This window comes from Mus caroli, chromosome 3 (assembly GCF_900094665.2).
Source record: "Mus caroli chromosome 3, CAROLI_EIJ_v1.1, whole genome shotgun sequence".
NCBI lineage: Eukaryota > Metazoa > Chordata > Mammalia > Rodentia > Muridae > Mus > Mus caroli.
The window spans coordinates 134,746,539-134,766,384 of NC_034572.1; the positions used below are offsets into that span (position 1 = coordinate 134,746,539).

The following is a 19,846-nucleotide window of genomic DNA, read 5'->3' on the forward strand; positions in this document are numbered from 1 at the left end:
CTGTACTGAAGCAGATTTAGTCCTCTCTCCTCGCTGTTAAGAATTTGGAGACTAAGTTATAGGTTCCAACATCAAGTTGAGCATCTGCAAATTTTTTTTTTTTTTTTTTTTTTTTTTTTTTTTTTGAGGGGGGGCGGGGTGGTTCTCTTGGTTTTGCCGCGGCACTCTTTAAATGTTCAATCTCAGCAGCCACCAAGATGAACAAGCAAAAAAAAAAAAAAAAAAAACCTCAGCACCGAGGGAGTTTCCATTGATTTCCAGTTTTTGTTCCACCACAAATAGGTCACAGGCTCGCAGAGCATAAAACAGCCTGACTGGCGCTGACAACCCAAAGATAGTGGGCTGAGCCACTGCAAATGCTTCTTGCCTTCTTTCCCATCTATGCGAACAAGTTCCAGCCCGCCTCCGGCTCAATCAAGCGCAACTCCCTAAATCCTAGAGCGAGAGCAGTCCTGGGGCATCTGGCTTAGGCTTGGCCGGCCCAGGGACACTGCCAGGCGGTGGGCTGAGCTCCGCTGGACACCGCCAAGTGGCCTGAGGCGTGCCCGCAGCGCTTGCGGAGCAGGAGTCTGGCGCCAGGCGGGAGACTGTGCTGCCCCTGGCCGCAGTTGCCTCTGCCCCCAGGTGTCCCTTGTCAGAGCCGGAGCGAGTGAGCAAGTGAGCAAGTGAACCCAGTGGACTCCACCTTCCGCGCGAGGCGTGGATTTCGCTCCATCCTCGCTTACATAAGGCGGGCGAGCGCGCTCCCGCCGCCTCTTCCCCCCCGCGCGGAGTGGGGCCGCGCCCTCCACGCCTCCTCTGCGAGCGCCACCCAGGACCCCCGCTCGCCCCACTCCTGGAGGCGACAGTCGCTGGACCGTCGGCGGGCGGGCGGCAGCAGGGGAGTCTCTCCCGCACAGAAGCGCAAGGATCAGAGCGGGGAGCGCCTCGCAGGCTCGCCACTCCTCCAGCTCTTGCCACCTCCCCATCCCCGGCGCCTGTGCGATCCTAGCGGGCGCGGGGACTGGAGAGCAGCTCCCGCTCGGCTGGCGGCGGAGCTGCGGGAGCTGTCGTGGTGGCCGCGCAACGCCTCCCAGCACTTCCCGAGTGGGGGCAGAGCATTAGCAGGCGGGAGACGTCAGTGGCTAGGCGCAGTGGACGAGGGACCTTCAAACTCCTCCTCGGAGGCTCCTCTCCACCCCCTTTGGCCCCTGCCCTTGGAGAAAGTGGAGTGTGGCGCTCAGGCTGCTGTTATTTCTCAGGACTGCCTGGCGGTGGCCGGATCCAGCCTCCTGCCCGGCTGGGCTTTCGGCTGTTTGCGCGTCTCCTGGTGGCGTTTCCCTTCCCCGTACACTTCTGCCGACGATGAGGAAAGGTCTGAGGGCGACAGCTGCCCGCTGCGGACTGGGACTAGGATACTTGCTGCAGATGCTTGTGTTACCTGCCCTGGCCCTGCTAAGCGCCAGTGGCACGGGCTCCGCCGCTCAAGGTAAGAGGGTCTTCAGGGCGCGGCGGTCACCTCCCATTGCTTCTGTCTTCCCTCTCTTCTACCTCTATTTGTCCCCGGCGCTCCTTGATTCCTCATCTGCCTAGTTGTCCCCAATGGAAACCACTTTAAATCCCACTTTCCCAACTAGTTAAGAAACCAGATTTTCAGTCTTAGCTCCAGAGCTGGGTAAGGATGGACCCGGGGTGTGTTAAGTGTAGCTGCTGTCTCCGTGCCTGTGGGATCCTGGAGTGTCTTTTGCACTTTCAGACCCACAGACGCACGGTTTCGAATATTGTGTACCTGGGTGTTTCCAGAGGCACTGATAGTGGCGTTGTGGTATGCGCCCCAATATGTGTAGTGTGCCGAGGCTTTCCGCTGTGCGCGATGGCTGCGCTTGCAGGGTTTTCTTCCACCTCCGCTAAGGAAATATGTCCATTACCGCCAAGGACCCATAGGCGCCGGTGCCCCTAGACTGCTGATGGGGCGCTATGGAGATGTTCAATTCGCCCAGAAAGGACAGGCTCCGGGTGTGCCTGCTTCTCCACTCACAACCTCTTCGTGTCCCCCTCCGGACAGGCGACCCTTGAAAAACTTCAAACCCACAGCTCTAGTGGGCGACTCTAGCTGTTCAAACCAAATCTGCAACTCTCTGGGGGAAAGGACGCTGCTAACCAGTTTATAACTGATATTTTAATGCGTTTAAGCCTCGAAGTGTGTGGCACTCTGAGCAAAGCCGGAGTAGGAGGACAGTGGTCCAGAGTTGGGAATGTCTTGTACGGGTAGGGGGAAGACACCTAGACTGAGGTTCATCTTGGAGGCTTCTTTCTTGTTCATTGAGTTTTAGAGGGAGGTGCAGCTCCCAGACTTATTCAAACCAGTTCCCACCCAGATCCTTCTTTGCCATTTTAAAGATTTATGTATTTATTTATTTATTTATTTATTTATTTATTTATTTATTTATTGCCTATAGCCAGAAGGCAACACAGCTTTGCCTGGAGAGAGAGGCAACAATTCAGAACCAGCTCAGAGACCTTCCCTTTTCTTCAAACACACACACACACACACACACACACACACACACTTCTTTGTGAATTTGGAGAGTTTGGGGGGAGGAGCAGCAGCCCTTACTCCTTCCATGATGCTCACAGACTGACTTATTCCAACTGCAGCATTCATTTCCTAAAATCTACAGTCACTGATGCAGGGAGGTGGGTGCTGAAAGAAAGCCCAGAGGCTAGGCAAGTGTGGTCCTCATAAGGAGGTATGTGATTAGCAAGGCAGTGTGAATCTGAGATAGCTACTTAGGGAGTAAATTGTTCCTGCTACACTGCTAAGTGGCCATGCTCATAAATCTTGCCTTCCTTTCTGGACAGATGCTTCCTATCCTTGTGGGTCAGCTCTGGTTTGCTTATGCACACATCCAGAGCACCTCTGACCATGTTCAAGGGAATCCGTGCTAGAAAGCCTAGAGTTCTTGAAAGTGGTCAGAAGTTTTCGGGACTCTAGCCAGAAATGCTTCCAGGAGGATCTTAGGAAGCCAACGTGGACAGTGATCTTAGGAAGCCTAAGGGTTCTGGAATCAGCTGTATGAGTCCTGCTGGAATTCAGTGTCATTTTTCTGTGCACAAAGGACTAAGCCATTGGGGGTGAGGGGAAGGGTTTGGGAAAAGGAAAAGTTAAAAGTCCCCAAAGATGCCAAAAGGAGGCAGGATCCCTGTGGAGAGCTTACAGCAGCCAAATTAAAAAGACTGGGTAGGAGAAGGATCGATGAAGATAATCAAACAGGGGACTGTAAGTGGATTAATATTGAAAGAAGGGAGCAGAGACTAAGCGGGAAGGAGCTGGGGATACGCTCTGCCTCCTGCACTTTCTCTTGGTCTACACCAGACAAGGCAAAGGTTGAGGATTAATTCTGATCTTCAGCAGGGAAAGAAAAGCAGGTTGGGGGGGGGCATATGCCGTGCTGGTGTGGATTTTCTCCATTTACTCTCGATCAGGAAGAATAACTTCCCCCACCCCCTTCAAATCACATGGTCTGAGATGCAGGACTCTCACTTTTATCTTTGTTATCCTCCATGTTCCAGAGTACCAGCTCTTCCTGTGTTATCTGTGAGACATCAAAGGGAGTGTAGAGCACAGAAATCTGCTATCAGCTACTGTCCCTGTGGCTGCTACTCATTAGCCAGGCCTGTTTACTACTGACCTGCTGTTAACACTCTATTCTCAGCCAGTCACTGTAGGACTGTCTGGGGGGCAGGCTCCCATTTCCTTCAGTATCTCCTTTCTTTCCAATTTACACCAGAGCTTCCACACATACCCCAGAGGTACCATTTGCTTGTTCTGCTGCGTTAATGACTCCAGTGGACAGTACTTTTCATGAATGGAAGTCCACATGCAATTAGAATGCAAGACATTCATGAAGTACTTTACAATGTGATGAAGGTTTCGAATCTGTTGGAGCAGTGCTGAGAAAATGAGAAGCTTTCAAAAAATAGATCTCGAGTTGAAATCAGCCCAGGGGAGGAGAAAAACCAACCACAACATGGTTGTAGAAGCACAGAGCGAGTATTATTTATGACTGAGGGAGTTTTGCAACTATGGATTAAAGACAGACAGCAGTCATGTTAAACAGGTCCTTGGGAAATTCTCTGAGCTGTAGGCAAGAACTTTCCCCTTCTCTACCCCTGCTCTAATTGTTTCATTGAGGCTTGCTGGGAAACCTTCTCTCCAGGGAAATCTCAGGGCTCCTGACTTCCAAGAATGAAAGATTTTTACTAGGAAAGGCAAGGTAGGTGTGTGTGTGTGTGTGTGTGTGTGTGTGTGTGTGTGTGTGTGAATTTTTGCCTCCTACTATGCTACCCTTTTACATCACAATGTCTCTCTTATCTGCCACCACTAATATTATGTGTGCTAACACCTCCAAGTTTAGAACAGAAAATTATTAATATCTATTCAGAGATAATTCTCTTATTGCATAAATTTAGTGTTTTTAAGACAAGTAACACATTTCTTTCCACAGGAGAGGACAGTACTTTCATGACTTTATGCATGTCGGGGTTTTACAAATTGACAGTCTGTTTCGATAATAACCAAACTTGATGGTTACTCTCTCATATATGGCTCAGCTGGGAGGACAAATTCATGTATTCACTATGGAGATTTACCATAAAGAAAAATAGACAAGTTGGCCTTTGTTAGGCAAGTAATTCTGTATTCTAATTTACAGACTCGTTAAAAGTCTTCAGAGAACAAACTTTGCAAGCACATGGCTAAAAATAAATGCTGTATCATGGCAGAGTGTGTTGGTTTATACCTGTAAGACTCCCACTTAAGGAGGCTGAGACATGAGGAATGCAAGGTCAAAGCCAGCCTGTGTAACAAAGCCAGATCCTGTCAGTAAAACAAAGAAATCATTACATTATAATAAACATCAGAGTTAAGTGGGGAAGAATCATTTAAAGTATCCATCTTTGTACCCTGGGATAGGTCATCATGAGAATCCCTGCAAATATATTGGAAACAATTCCCCTAAGGAGATAAGAGCATCCTGGGAGCTGTACTAGGCTAACCCTCTTTGTGTATGTAGTGTAATTGTTGAGATTTAAATATAACTGTCCCCTTATGTGTCCCTCTTATTAGCATGAAAAGGGAGAGTGTGCTCCATTAGGCCTTAATTGCACATAGCACTTTTATGATTTAGGTCATGGCTTTGCTGGAGCAGCAGAGGGAGCCACTCTAAGAAGAAACACTAGCACTGGGGGATGTAGTCATTTCTGGAAGATGGTGTGGATAGAAGCTGAGTCTAGACTCCAACCTTGAAGTTTCAGCCTAGATCCCTTTTACTTGACCTTTGCATCTGTGCAACTTAAAAACAAATCTGTTCCCATTTACTGCACACTACATTTTTGAGCTTATTTGAACAGAATGTATACTAGAAGTAGTATGCCATAGGGAACAAGTCCCAGACTGTGTGCTACTTGTTGGAGAGTTAGACTTGAATAAACTGTCTTTATCATCAGGATAGATCTACCAGCATATTAATTTCTGAACTGTAACAGTGTATACAGATATGTTCCTTGTGTCAAGGTGGCCAGGATTATCCCATGAGTGGTGGTGGTAATGAAGACAGTTCCAAAAATTTTATACATAGAATATTAATGGTATTTTATACATATAAGATTAATTGGTTGGAAGTAGTAAGGAAGGGACACTTGGAAGTTGAACTAGTCCAGACACATACTCTCATTCATTCATTCATTCATTCATCCCACCATCTCTCATGCTGTCTGTGAACTCATGAGCCACCTACCCACCTTGGCCCCTACCCCCATCTGTTTCTGGGATTACAACTGTGTACCCCCATGCCCATGATGGAAGTGGGCTTTTCTTTAAGTTAAATTTGCATTTCAAAAGTATTACTTATATTCAGATACCTCCCCTACTTTGGTGATGGGGATTGAATCTAAGTACCTGTACATGTTATGATAGCAAGTGCTATGCTATGACTCTATGGCCTACTACTTAGAGTCAATGGCTATTTTGTCTGGCTTTGGGGAGGTACAAGCTAATAACAGTTAATACCATGTGCCTGTTTTAGTTAGCACAATGCATCATAATTCTTCAGATACATCCTAGCTATATGACTGTGATATGCTAAGTTATTTAACTATTCTGTACCTCAATTTCCCCACGCGTAAAATGAGAAAAATATATACCATAGGTCATACTAAGGCTGAATTAGTGTATGTAAACCATCTATAGCAATAGGTAGTTTACAAAAAAATTTATTATTCCTTGACTTCCAACTTTGTAAAACACTGGCAAAATGTGAGCCAAATTCATCAAGCCTTAAATAGATCCACACTCTATTTGACTTTTCACATTTAATTGCTTGTGATTGTAGTGAACATTAAAATAAACAATCACTGATATTTCTTTGCATGTTACTTTCTGACCAACTTTTAAGACAAACTGAAGACTTTGAGAGGCCTTAATGTTTACCTTTACTTAGAGTTAAAACAAAGGTATTTTTCCTGAAAATCTGTAATTCTGACTTAAATTATTGATAGTTAAGTTTTTTACACAAGCCCAAGACACTTAATCTTCTCTGTTCTCTCTCATCCTTCCTCTCAATTTTATCACTGTCTCTGGCTCTCTCTCTTAATCAACAGCTGCTTGAACCTACTATGGACTTGCTTTTATATTTCTAGCACTTACTTGTAAATATTATTTCTCTTACTGTGAAAGAGGACTCCACGAGTCTGAGACCTTATATAGAGAGTATCTTTCAAGAATATTTTTAATAGAAACTTAGTATTAGTTTTGCACTACTTGATTGAAGTACATTTTCAGGAGCAATTTTGAAATGCTAATGTTTTCTTATTTGTAATTCTTAAAATAATATTGTAGCCTATAGCTTCTCCTGATGCAATGCTTTGTATTGAAATTTACACACGTTTTAATAAAAAATATTTAGTGCAAATACTTCTGCGAACTCACAGAGTTAGAAGGACTGAGTATGTTCCTACTCTCAGTTAGCTTGGATATGTCAAAACTCCTCTTTCTGAAAATCTTTAAGTTATGTTGGAAATTATTATACTTTTTCTATGGAAAGTATTTGAAGATGATAAGATATAAGTTGAGAATTCATTGAAATGTTGGACTTGCATTTGAAATGCTGGCTTTCTCTCATTCTGAGCACTGTTGCCTCCACAGAATTACACAATGAAGTTTCGAAGTCTGAAAAAGAATGGAGTGGAGATTAGGTACTTAGATCTGTTCTTCTCCACATAGTGCTGAAGTCCTGTGACATCAATTAAAGTGAAGTTATAATTTAGGAAGCGAGCTACCATTTTGGAAGTGCCTAACATGCAGATATTTGTCCTTACATCAGTATTAGCATCTTTTATTAGCAAAGAACAGTAACTCAAAAGTGCTTTGTGATGGAAAGTGAAGCAAAACATTTGAAAACTCCCATGTTTGGGGAATATCCTCCTTTAATTAAATAACACACTGAGTCTTATGTTCTCATGGAAAGGAAAGGGGATACGGTGAACTTTCCTCATGTTGACATGCTTGTTGGAGTTCTTCAAATACTAGGGAGAACATAATCATACTAATATATGATATTGATTAATCAAATTTAGCTCCAGAGTTACAAGCCTTATTTATTTATTTTAAAATGTTGTGAACATAGGAGGGTTTACCTTCATTAATCACTGTGTCATGTGGCTCCCGTGACTAGTTTCATTTCTCAGCAAATCTGAGAGCAGTAAGAAGCCTTGTAAGATGAACACATGCTATCTTTTTTTTCCAGATACAGATGCTAAACAGAAACTCCTTCATGACATTTAACAATTTTGTTAATGATTGCTAACATTTCCCACACATAGTCAATGTCTTAATTTCGGGCTACTTAAACTTACCTATATTTTATTGTGTTCTATTTTTCCCTATTGAAAAGAAAATCCTTATATAGGAAAGTTTATTTTAAATTTAAAAAATAGGTTAGTGTTTACATATCAAAATGCATTTGTAATCCACTTATTAACTCAACTATATCCAAAAGGATAAATGCAGACTTCCTTCCTTCCAGCTCATGAAAATTAAGATGAATATAGAAATTACAAAAGTATAAAGAGAGTAGTGTAAAAGTTTGGAAACATATACTTTGTGAAGAAATTTTTTTCATGTAAAGTTAATTTATAAGATACATTCACTTAGACAGGAGAAGTTTTGGGCAATACGTTAGGCTACATGATATAAAAGAAACATTTCTAATCTTTGACAAATAAAAGTCAAGCGTAAGATTAAAATTAGAGGAAGGAGCATTGGGCAATCTCTTTTTCTATACATTTACAAGTTAGTTACTTGTACTTAAATATTCTAAACCACTATGCTATCTTTTTTGGAATAACAAGAACTGCAAGAGTCCTTTGAAGAACTCCTTTGAAATGTAAGCAGATGGTCAGTCTCTTTGACAGATGCTAAAAGCGATACTCAGTGGCCGTAGGACTGTTACTGTTCTGTGGATTTGGAGCTATCTCTAATCTAAGCCAAACAACCCCCAAATTACTAAGCCAACAACAACAAAACAAACAGAAACCTTGAAAACAGGAAAGACAGGCAGTTACTAGAGTAAATTCTGGTAACTGGCCTTTGAAGATTATGGGCATTCCATATATATTTACTCTGTTTGGCTTTTGGTCAAAAGAAAAGTGGTATGTTGGATCCCCTTTGAGTAGAGACTGCAAAATGTACACATCGTGGCCACCCAGTGGAAGGACTCAAGTTTAGCAAGTAGCAATGCTGAAAGCATCCTAAATAAAACAGTAATTATATTGCCTCTCATTTTCCTTGGCAATTTTAATTCTTCATTCTGGATCTCTGTAAGATGATGAGAGGCTGTAACTTAAAATTGGCCTAGGGATTCAACCCAAAGATGAAGGAAGCTGACACTTGCTCCTTACACACAGGGTCTTCACCCTAGAAAACAGAAACCCATTTCTCTGACTGCTTTCAGGGGTGGAGGAGAAAATAGAGGGTTGTTGTTGTTCTTGTTGTTGTTGTTGTTTATGATTCATTATTAGTTCCATCTGTAATAGAGACCTAAGATTGGTTTCTCATCATAATATTGAAGCATATGGCATAAAACTTCTATATAAATCATGCTTTAGTTTCTTACTCTAGCTGACATAGGGAAAGGATTTCCAGAGTATTTTCAAAGGCTGTGTTGTTTAACAGGTTATATTTTCTTAGGTACCTATTTGGGGAGGACACGCTCCACTGGGCACTAGATGAGTGCTATGCAGAGACCCACCAGTGATCTTTAGAAAATGCATTACTCAGTCTCGAACTGCCTTGTTACACATTGCCCTTGAAAACAATACCCTGTTGTTTTCTAAGGCTCACCTGCTTGGAAGAAATCTGAGAGCATTATGTTCAGATTATATAGGAATTCTTGGGGACAATTGTCCTGAGAAAGATAATTTGCTTAAGTGGAGCTGACTTAATAGAATTTTAGTGCATTGAAGGAATGTCATCACTGTCTGCCTCTCCAGGTATTATTGCCTGAGCTAAATGTTTATCTATATCACTACGAAGCATACATGTATCTATCTATAAATAACTGAAAAGGACTGTGGTGAAACAGTTGCCATTTACTTGCAATAACATGATTAGGAAAAGTAGAAAGATGGCTGTGAAGAGTTTGATCTGCTGCAGTGCCCTTCCCAGTTGCAAGTGTGTGGGGGGGTGTTTTATTAAATTTATTATAGATCAAAAATAAAAGACTTGCATGTTATTTTTATTGAATTAAGTAAATTTTCTATAATATTTTGCACAGAGGTTTTAACACAGTAAATACTTATAAAAAGTAAACAAATACAGTTTGATAATTTCCTATTAATGTGTGTGTGTGTGTTGTATAACAATATGAATATGCGATGTGCATAGGTTGCATGCTTTGATGTTTTAGAAGGGAACATTTATTTTCAAACAGATTTGCCACTTACCCTAAAAAAAAATGAAACCTGTAGAATAAATGTTTTATTTTTACTTATAAAGCTCATTATAAACTGGCCATTCTGATTTAATCACAGGTTTCTTAATAAAAAATATTACATCCATTTTTTTCTGCAGAAAGTTGTCTTGGCAAATTGACAAGTCAATCACTATGTGGTGCAGAGTCTGTCTCATCTGATAGAAACAGGTTGTCACCTATTCCCAAGTGATGTCTGTTTTCTATGACCTATGGCAAACATATGCAGACCTTCTGGATTTTGTTGTTTGTTTGTTTGTTTGGTTTGTCTTGTTGTTTTTCTCCCATAGTCTTATGGTTGGACTCTCATTCACTGATTACAGTTGAGTGTCTATCCTCAGTAGAATATCCACTTCCTAACATGAAGGGAGAATATATTTTACACAAGTTTCTGACTCTTTTTAACTTCTCTAAGAGAGTCATTGTTGCCCTGGAAGTGCTACACAGGAAGTGACTTTATACATAGGCCCACTGTAGGCAAGGTCAGCTGAGCTCTTCTTTCCTGCCCAGAATAATGCAGGGATGGTTTGCTTTATGGATGAGAAACAGGCTGTGATTGGTTGTGGCGGATATTCTTGGTCTCCCGTAGATGGCTTTATTTCCAGTTTTATCACAATATGCAATGAAACTTTTACTTAAATGGACAAAGCATGTTAGCTGTGCAGAGAGGAAAATTGTTATAATGGAAGAATATCCGGATTTTCATTCAGGATATGACAATAGTATGCTTCTTGCTTATATTAAGTATAATAATAAATATTTATAAACACATCCAAATGTCATTCGGTTGGAGCTATTAGCACATACATATACATTTTCAAATTTTTGGCAATTTTGAAGTGAGAATTTAAAAGTACTCAATTCTAGGGTTCTGGTAACTATGTTAGACACATCATCAAGCATTCATCCTCTATGGTTGACAAGGGGCTTTCATAGCAAAATACATAGTATACTATGAAAAATGGCAAAGTAAATATAATTTCTCATAACATTTTGTGATTACAAGTCTAAAAGTTAATGGGAAAGGTTGCCAGTTTAATGCTGAATTGCAAAGTTAAAGAGAGGATCTTAAAGATAACAGCAGACTCCAGAGTCCTTTGGTTTATTTAGCATTCAATGACAGTCACTAAATTAGGGAAAGGAATGTTCAAACAACACACTTGAGGAAAAGTGATTTTTATAGAAAGGAGCCATTTCTGCTAATAGCCAGTAACTGCACATAACCCCGCTGACATTAAAAGTCCATTAGCTAAGCCCAGTTTAAATACCAGCTGATGCCGTGTCAGCTAAATGTACCCTGGCATGTTTTCATAGAATGCAGTAATAGCAGTTCTATATTTTTTTCTAAAACTATGTACATTAAGTAAAACAAATGCCATCTGATAGTCGTAGCAGGCTGCTACTCAACAGGCAAAGGTTTGTGATGAAACAAAAGTAGCAGTCTATATAACAAGAAGATACTATGTGGCGGTGATGGCCTTAAAAGGGAGGCTTTGAAAGAAATCATCTGGAGCAGTTTAAGCTGACACCATACAGCAGTTGTTTCCATAGAAGCCCTCATTCACATACAGTGTCTTGAGAAATTCATTTAAAGTGAGGGTTTTTTCTTTTCTGCTATTAGCTATAATGTTTATTTTTCCATATACTTTGAGACTACAGAAAGCCCAACCAAGTGGGGAGGAGAGTGAGTGTTGGAAAAGGAGCAAGGAAAGCTCAGGTATAATGTGACACTCTCTAACATGTACACATGATCTCTGGGTAAGATTTCAAAACTATGGAATATGTCTGTGATATCAGACATGAAACTGAAGGTTGGAAGCCTCATATCACCTCTCCCGCCAACACCAATTTCACAAATATATTTTTTACCTTTAGAAAAATTTCTAATGGATATTTTAGTCATCTGGAAGACAATACTGGATACTGTCAATTATTATGGTGTCCGTGCATCTCTCATCCTCATCTGAAAGTATTTTCGAAGCCAGTGTTCTGTAACTGTGAAACCATTGTGGTGCTGAACAGAGCTGCTCAGTCATCTGATGTGTGAGTTGAGAACTGGGCAGTAATTAATCAGCAGCTGTCATGCTCACTCCACTCTAAAGTACTAGGAGACCTCTATGCTCACCTCCCCCCTTCCCTATTATCAGGCCATTAGCAAAACCCAGCAGAAGTCAGGGGGATGGAGTCCAAGGCAGCACATGACCCCAGTCGCATGTGCACACGCTCCATGAACATCTTCCTAAAGTACACTTGGATTCTCACCAGATTTTCTTGCCTTCAAGGTTCTGAGTTCTTTACTCTGACCATACACATCACAGTTTTTACTTACTTGTACTTTAAAATTAAGTATTTTTTAAAATATGATAAACAGTAAAGCCTTACATAACCCTTTAGTTCTTGCAAAGAACAAAAACAAAAATAGGCTTCCTCTTTAGCCGTAGCAAAGATTTTCCTTTTGTGTGAATAGATTCTTACACAAGCATTTCTTAATAAAATGAAGAAGTCCTCTTTAGTGTCATTAACTGTTTTAACTCATTTCAGGCCGCTGTAAGTGTTCATTCTGAATGAATTGTGAGCTTACATGGTCAAAGTTTACATAATGAAATTACTAACCAAAATGTTATTTACTGACATCTTATACAAGGGCCTTGGTGAATCCTCTTGTCTGTAGTGTATAATTCAGACATTAATAACAGATGGGAGTATTCCACCATCCAACCCAGTGGACTTTGATTTTAAATTTTCAATCTATTTTTAAGGCCAAAACATCTTTTTAAATGGCTATTTCCATACATGGTGGGGGGGGTTCCTTTTGTAATGCATGAAATTTAATTCTATTGTGAATTGAAGAAAGAATGCCATTGTATTTAGCTGCATAATAAATATGTACTCATCTACAAACTTGTGTTATAAAATTGAATTATGTTTAAAATATAATAAGATGATCCGAGATTGGTTGAAATAGGACAGTTATTACATTAGTTTAGAACAGTTTTTAGAGAAATTCCCTGCTATATAAGAGACTGTTGCTTTCTTGGACAATTTTAAGTGTATGTTCTTCTTTTGGTATGAACTACATATAAAAAGAAAAGATGGAACAAATATATTCCCTCTTTAATGCATTTGTTTATGCTTGCAACTCTTTTCTTAAAATAGATGTCTACACTGAGATTTATGACAGCATTCACATAAGCTCCCTTCCTCTCTCTCTCTCTCTCTCTCTCTCTCTCTCTCTCTCTCTCTCTTCTAACTTTTTTCTTTGACTACCAGGAAATTAAAAACATACTGTTTGCCTGTCTGTGTACACCTGTGGATGCGGGCCTGCATCTGTATGTGGTTGGATCTGACAATTTTCTAATTGAAGAAATCTATAAAACAAATCAAATTTCAAAACTTACCTATGTCTATAACCAATGGGTTTCCTGTGGCAAGTGGTACTGCAAATAGTACCAGTCTTTCTGTGAGTCCCTAGGCAAAGATAGGTAAAGTGTGTTGAGCTTTTGTGTCCGCCAGTTGCGTACAAGTATAAACTCTTCATTTCCCTTCACACTGGGAGTGTAGGATGAGAATAATTGTTGTATTGATGTCATAAAACTGTAAGGAGGAATGGGGTTGTGAAAAGCAAAAGACCGAGGACAGCGCTTGGCACTGGACAAGCACTTAGTGCCCTTTAACCTTTGTTATGGCTGATGCTATTTTATCCTTATCATAAATGTCTACACTGTGTAACAGGTTTCATTTGCCATTGCTCAAATTCTATGACAAGACTGAGAAGACAGTGTGTAGCAGGGATTAATGCTGAGTAGAAAAACATCTTATAGACCAACCAACGTGTGTTATCAACAACACATTCATTAATAAGAGATTGGCACATTTTAAAAATCACGTTTTATACAAAATTATGGTACTTTTTACATTAAAATACTTTGGAAAGCAACAAATTTGCTTCAGTGTGAGTTTAAGAAGAAATTTATTTTTAGTTTATGAATGAGTTTGCTGTGTATACATGGACATGCCTCTGGAGGCCAGAAGCGGGCAAGTGATACCCTGGCACTGGTGTTTCAGAGTTGTAGCTCTTTAGGGGTAGGAGTAAAACCCCATTCCTCTGCAAGAATAAGAAGTACTCACACATTCTGCCTTCTCTCCAGTTCCAGTGGTATAATTTTTTTATGTGTCAAGCTCAGAATCAATGGAGTTGATAACTTTAAGTGAAAAATATGCATTTATTCTCTTTAAACTGTACATTGCTGTGTTTGTAAAAATGGAGGTTAAAGATTAAGAACAATTAATTGCTGAACTCTACTTTTTGGCTAATATTTAAACTCTTTCTGAAGGAATTGAAACAATTAACCTTCTTCATTATGTCAAAAGTTTTAACATTACAAAGCACTTACTGATCCTAGTATAAAAGCAAAAATTAATTAAACTAAAAACTCCAAGCAAGGCCAGAGTTCCTCATATGTTCAGAGTACATATGAAGATAAAAGCCAAATAGAAAAAAGAAATTAATTAGATGTCCAAACTGTTCAATGTATGTTCATGTATAGTGGCAAAAGGCACCTGTGCATTCACTGGAACTGGCCTCTACTTCATTTCATTAAATATTTTAAATGGATTCTAGGAGAGGCCAACGGAGCTCGCCAGTTCCTCACCGCCATCCATGTGAAACTTGTGTTCTATAAGAGTGAAAAAGAACATTCACAAAGATTATAGTCCCATTTGAAAATTAAAAACAAAAACTTTCCAGTGTGTGGTTATAAAAGGATAATTTACAATTGGTTTAATAATGACTGTATTTTAAGAAGACTATGGGCAAAGAGGAGTTGATGAGCTACAAAGAATATCCAGTATTGTATTTTATGATTCTCTGTGACATTGCTAATCTTTTGTTCTTTAGTTTTATATCCTTTGAAATGCTTCATCATAATATTTAAACAGGAGAAAAAAAACATGAAAACCATATTTTTTTTCAAAATATGTACACTGGATAGGAAATGCAGAGCCAAAGAGCTCATTCCAAGTTCCTGCAGTTCTGGTCCCTTCAGCATCCACAACGGGATGGATGAGCTCCGTGAATAGGGAAACACAGAACAGCAGTTTTAGGAGGACTGGATCTGTTTGTAGTTTGCTCTATCCAAGCACAAGGTTCAATGTCATTTATCTTTAACCCCCACCTATCCTTCCTCGTCCCCTCAATGCCTTCTTAAGAAACACTCACTTAAAAGAAGAAGTTAATAGGAACTCCATAATGGGCAGGGAAATGTTTCCTCCATGTAATTACAAAACTTCTTATCTTCATGGATCTTACTCTGTTAAAAGGAGCCAACAGAAACAATCTGGAACCTGGGACACTGTGGATGATTGATTGGATGGGTTCTTCGGGACTCATCACCACATATAACAATTACTTTGCAGTAAATCTTTGGAAGATTTCCAGGAGTGAAACACACAGTGACTGAGTGTTGAGTCTGTACTTTTGATTCCTTCTTGGATATATGTGTGTTGTTTTATTAAAGGAAGATCAAGCTTCTCAATGCTGATGTTTTGAACACTAAGCTGTCTCAGAGACAGTCACTAAACAGTTGTCAAAGGCTTCATTTCATTTTTTTTAATCGATGTAACCATTACCTATGTCTCCCCAGAATATATGATTTACCATTATTTCGTTGAAAGGGTAGAGAAGCCATCAGAAATCCAAGTTAGTGAAAGCAGAAACTATTTCCTATTTTCCTATAGAACTATATGCTAGCAAAATTTAAATATACTCAAGCACTTAGTGGCGGTGTGTTAGGAAAGATACATACTACCTAAATATGGCCATGGATATCTATTGCACTGAAGTGGAGCACTTTTCCTCGCCCCATCCCTCTGACCTGCAAAGGGAAATTATGTAAGTGCAGGGCCATCTAAGGAGCTCTTTCTCTTCAAACTCATGCCTTTATGGAGGTTGGAAAATTCACACAGCTGTCAGGATTTGTGCTTATACTTCCCTCTGAACTCTTACAAACTTTTCTGTGGTTGTAGTCTCCCCACACAGAGCATCAGCTGTTATAGTCTCAGTGTAGCCCTAATATGACAGCCCCTTCCCCAGCCTTTAGAGCCAGACCCTTGCTTAGCTCCAGTTCTCTTTTACTTCTTCCTTGGCCATTCATTTCTTGTGCTCAATCTTTTTTATCTGGCTCCTCCCACCGACACTGTTTGTTTTAGTTTTAGTTTTAGTTCACTCCTTTGGAACATGATCTTTCCTACCCAGCTGGACTGCCCTTTTCTTTCTGTGTTCCCAGATACATGTCAACACAGTGCCTAATCATCCTCCTTTCCTGAGCACACAGATTAGGATTGGACACAAGGGTGGTATGTGATATCCATTTTTGAATGGTACTGCATGAATTCGAGTGTTTTGCATAAATAACAGAGTGTAACTTTTTTCTGACAATTCACGGTAGTAGAATTAGCATCTCTCCTTGAATCTTTATTTAAGAACTCCTGGATCAAATGAGGTGGGTGTGAATATCTAGATGGAAACCCAGATGGACTGAAGCCTCAGTATCCACCATCCATTAGGTACCAGCAGGTTTGGTGGGGCTTTCAAATGCCCATATACCAAGGGCAGATTCCCATGCATTATTAGTATTAGAAATTGATAGAATATTTAAGAGAGAGAAACTAACTGGAGGAAAAATAAAAGGTATTGGATTCCCAGTCATGTGTTCAGGAATTCTCTTTTCTCTTTCTTCTTTATCTGGTCATCACGGGACAAGTAGCTATACCCCACCCCTGCATTCCCAACAACCATACATCAAAGACCCCAAAATAGCAACATGGTCAACTGACCATTGACTGAAACCTTCAAAAGAGGAAGGGAAAATAATTTTTCTTCTTTTAGGTCAATTATCTTAGATATTCTACCACAGTTGCAGAAAGGTTAGTTTTCTTCGCCTTAAAAACCCATTCCCAATGAAGGACCCAAGGAGTTGAAGGGGCTTACAGCTGTATAGGAGGAACAACAATATGAACTTAGAGATCTATGTGGGATCTTTAACTTGTGCTCTTTGTAATCAGGCAGTCTGAAGCTTGCCTTGGCACAGAGCAGAGGAAGTGGTAAGTAAAGGCGACAACATTTGAAATGTAGCTAGAGAAAACATCTAATAAAATAAAATAAAAAAGTAAAATAAAATAATATAAAATACTATTCCCATTGAATTTTCTATACTGTGGTTCATGGCTTTGAAGAGATGAAGAGCTTTGATTCTCTGGTATATGAAACACATAAGCCTCAAATAACTCCATACAAGCCCTTTGAGCACAGCTCGACACAGTGGCCTAGCCAGATTGTTGCAACAGAGAATTGGGAGCTGTGTGGAGGTCTACAAGCCAGAAGTCCCAACAATTGCTAAAAAGTTTTCCCAACTCTTCCCTTGTTGATATTGATAATAGAACCTGACCTTCCTATTAGTTAAATTTTGTTATATATCAAATTACTGCTGCATCATTTACTGATCTAGGATGTATTTCTTATTTTTCTCTCTGATGCAATATGAGAACATAACATGCCAAGTGAAGGGTGGCAGTCCTTTGGAGGCTCAGTCATGAAAGCCAGTACATTTGCATCACACATAGTCACTCTTCTGTAGCTAGCTCTTGTCTGAAGATAGGTTTACTGTGATCATGGATATTTTTAAGCAGGGTAGTTTGATCCTCAGACTACAAAATGGTATGGCAAAACAAACTGTTATTAACTCAAAACCTCTTATAGGCACTGGATTGTACTATACAGCTAGTGAAGAGAAAACTCTACCTAGGAGTAGCTTCCTGCAACAACAGTAAACACAGCCCCAACTTGCCCTGAGTAATTACCCAGGAGATCTATGTGGGATCTTTAACTTGTGCTGTTTGTAATCAGGCAGTCTGAAGCTTGCCTTGGCACAGAGCAGAGGAAGTGGTAAGGAGACAGACCTGTAATTATCAACAGCAGGTGCCCGTAATGGAATGCCAAAGACTTGGTCAAAGAGGCAAACACCACTTCAGCAAAGACAGTCAATTTAGACTCAAAGGCATTCAAAGTTAAAAAAAAAATGACTTGAGAGCAGTATTAAAAGAATACATCTTTGTACAAAAAGAAAAACATAATAAACTCTTTAATGGAAATTAACGTCTTCCCCTGAACACCTAATGTTCTGAAAAGATGTTTAAAGCTGAGATGAATGCTAGTTTTAGAGAAGGAGGGATTTCACATCAAACTTTTTTTTTGGTTCTTAAAATGTTTAATTGTGATATAAAAAACATGTTTTGATCTTTGTGCTCTTACAGGCCATTTGAAAAAAATTGAATGAGAATTACTTTTCTTTTACAGAGTAATTTTCATGACTTCAAAGACAGTTGAAGTCTTGGTTTCCTGACCATGGACAGCCAACATCTCTTGTTTGTTGCTCTACCCTCTTGTGTAACATATTTTAATTTTAACTTTTTCCAAAAGAAAGAAACTATTACCGTCTGAGGTGCTTAAATGAGTAGTAAGTCATTTGATAAAATATATGCAACAAATTATGTAATTGACTTACAGAAAAAAAATGCCATGTTGGTAGTAAAGCCCTTTAAAGAATTTCACTTAGTGGGATTATTTTGATGTGGAAATATATTTTACTGTTTCAAAAGTAGAATCTATGGTAATGGCCTCAGCGCTGTTTTGTGCTGTTATTTGCCTATTTGTGTCTTGTTGGGATATCTGTTGTACTATAATTTTTCACTCTGAAGTCTTTTATGTCTTTCCACTCTGAAGTGAAGTAAAATTTTGTATGGAGTATTGTTTTCCTTCTTCTCTTCCTCACCCCTCTCCTATTCTCTTTTCTCTTCTCCTATCTCTTCTCTCTCCTATCACCTCCCCCTTCCAAATAAGTGTACACTTTGGTTGTTTTTGTGCCATGAGAATCTCAGGGGAAAAGGACACCAAACAGTAGACAAAAACATGGTCATGATCAGCCTGCTTAAGTTGGTTCTCAGATGTGACAGCAGATACTTAAGGGGAATTTGTCTTGCTGCCTGATATGGACTTTATATTTATCACTATAAAAACAACTGGGGAAGCCAGCCCTTAATTGCATTGGCCAGGCATAGCTTCAGCTCTCACAGTAGTTTTATGTCAAGATCTTGCCCTACTTAAAAGGAAGATGTAAAGTTTATTCTGGAAATTCGCCAGAACAGACCAGCCCTGAAAAATGTGAAGGGGAAAGATCTCTGTAGCTAAGTTAAAATAAACTTATCACAGCTGACAAAAGTTATGCTTAGGATGACCCTACCTACAAAATATGGGTCTTCGTTTCTGAACATCTCAATTTTGTTTAAAGCAAATACCAAATATGGAAGAGATTCAAGAATTATCTGAAAGAGGGTGGGTATAAAGTGAGAGGAAATGATGACTTTATGATATCTAGCTTATCTGTATGTTTTCACTGCTTGACTTTCTTTTCCTTTAGATTGCTGAGTGTTAGATTGTGCCCAACATCAAAGCAGTGAATGGTTAATCTACACCTCAATGTGTATCTCAGTAGCTGTCTGAGGGCTTGACCCCTGAAATTCAAGCTTCTCTAGGGATTCAGATGTGCCAGGGATTTTAGCCATGGAAGTCACTCTGTGTTCAGGTATTTTAACATGTTATACTTCTTTCAGACTCTGATGATTACTGTGTATTTACTTATGGAAGAAAGAAAATAGCCAAGTATAGATAAGATTAATTTAATTCAGGAAGCACTATTGTTTTTTTCCACAGGGATAAATGAGATAGAAGAAAACCCCTCTCTCTCTCTCTCTCTCTCTCTCTCTCTCTCTCTCTCTCTCTCTCT

General features: G+C 39.8%; 1 protein-coding gene across 2 annotated transcripts in view; it reads left to right on the plus strand.

Moving 5' to 3' along the window:
* The first annotated feature begins 1,041 nt into the window (after nucleotides 1–1,041).
* The window catches only part of Unc5c (unc-5 netrin receptor C), a 351,708-nt gene continuing 332,903 nt past the window's right edge, over nucleotides 1,042–19,846 (plus strand). For both annotated transcript variants that reach the window (XM_021157613.2, XM_021157614.1), the window contains exon 1: nucleotides 1,042–1,468. In XM_021157613.2, the coding sequence (XP_021013272.1) occupies nucleotides 1,345–1,468 (124 nt within the window). In that variant the 5' untranslated portion in view covers nucleotides 1,042–1,344. The remainder of the gene's footprint in view (nucleotides 1,469–19,846) is intronic.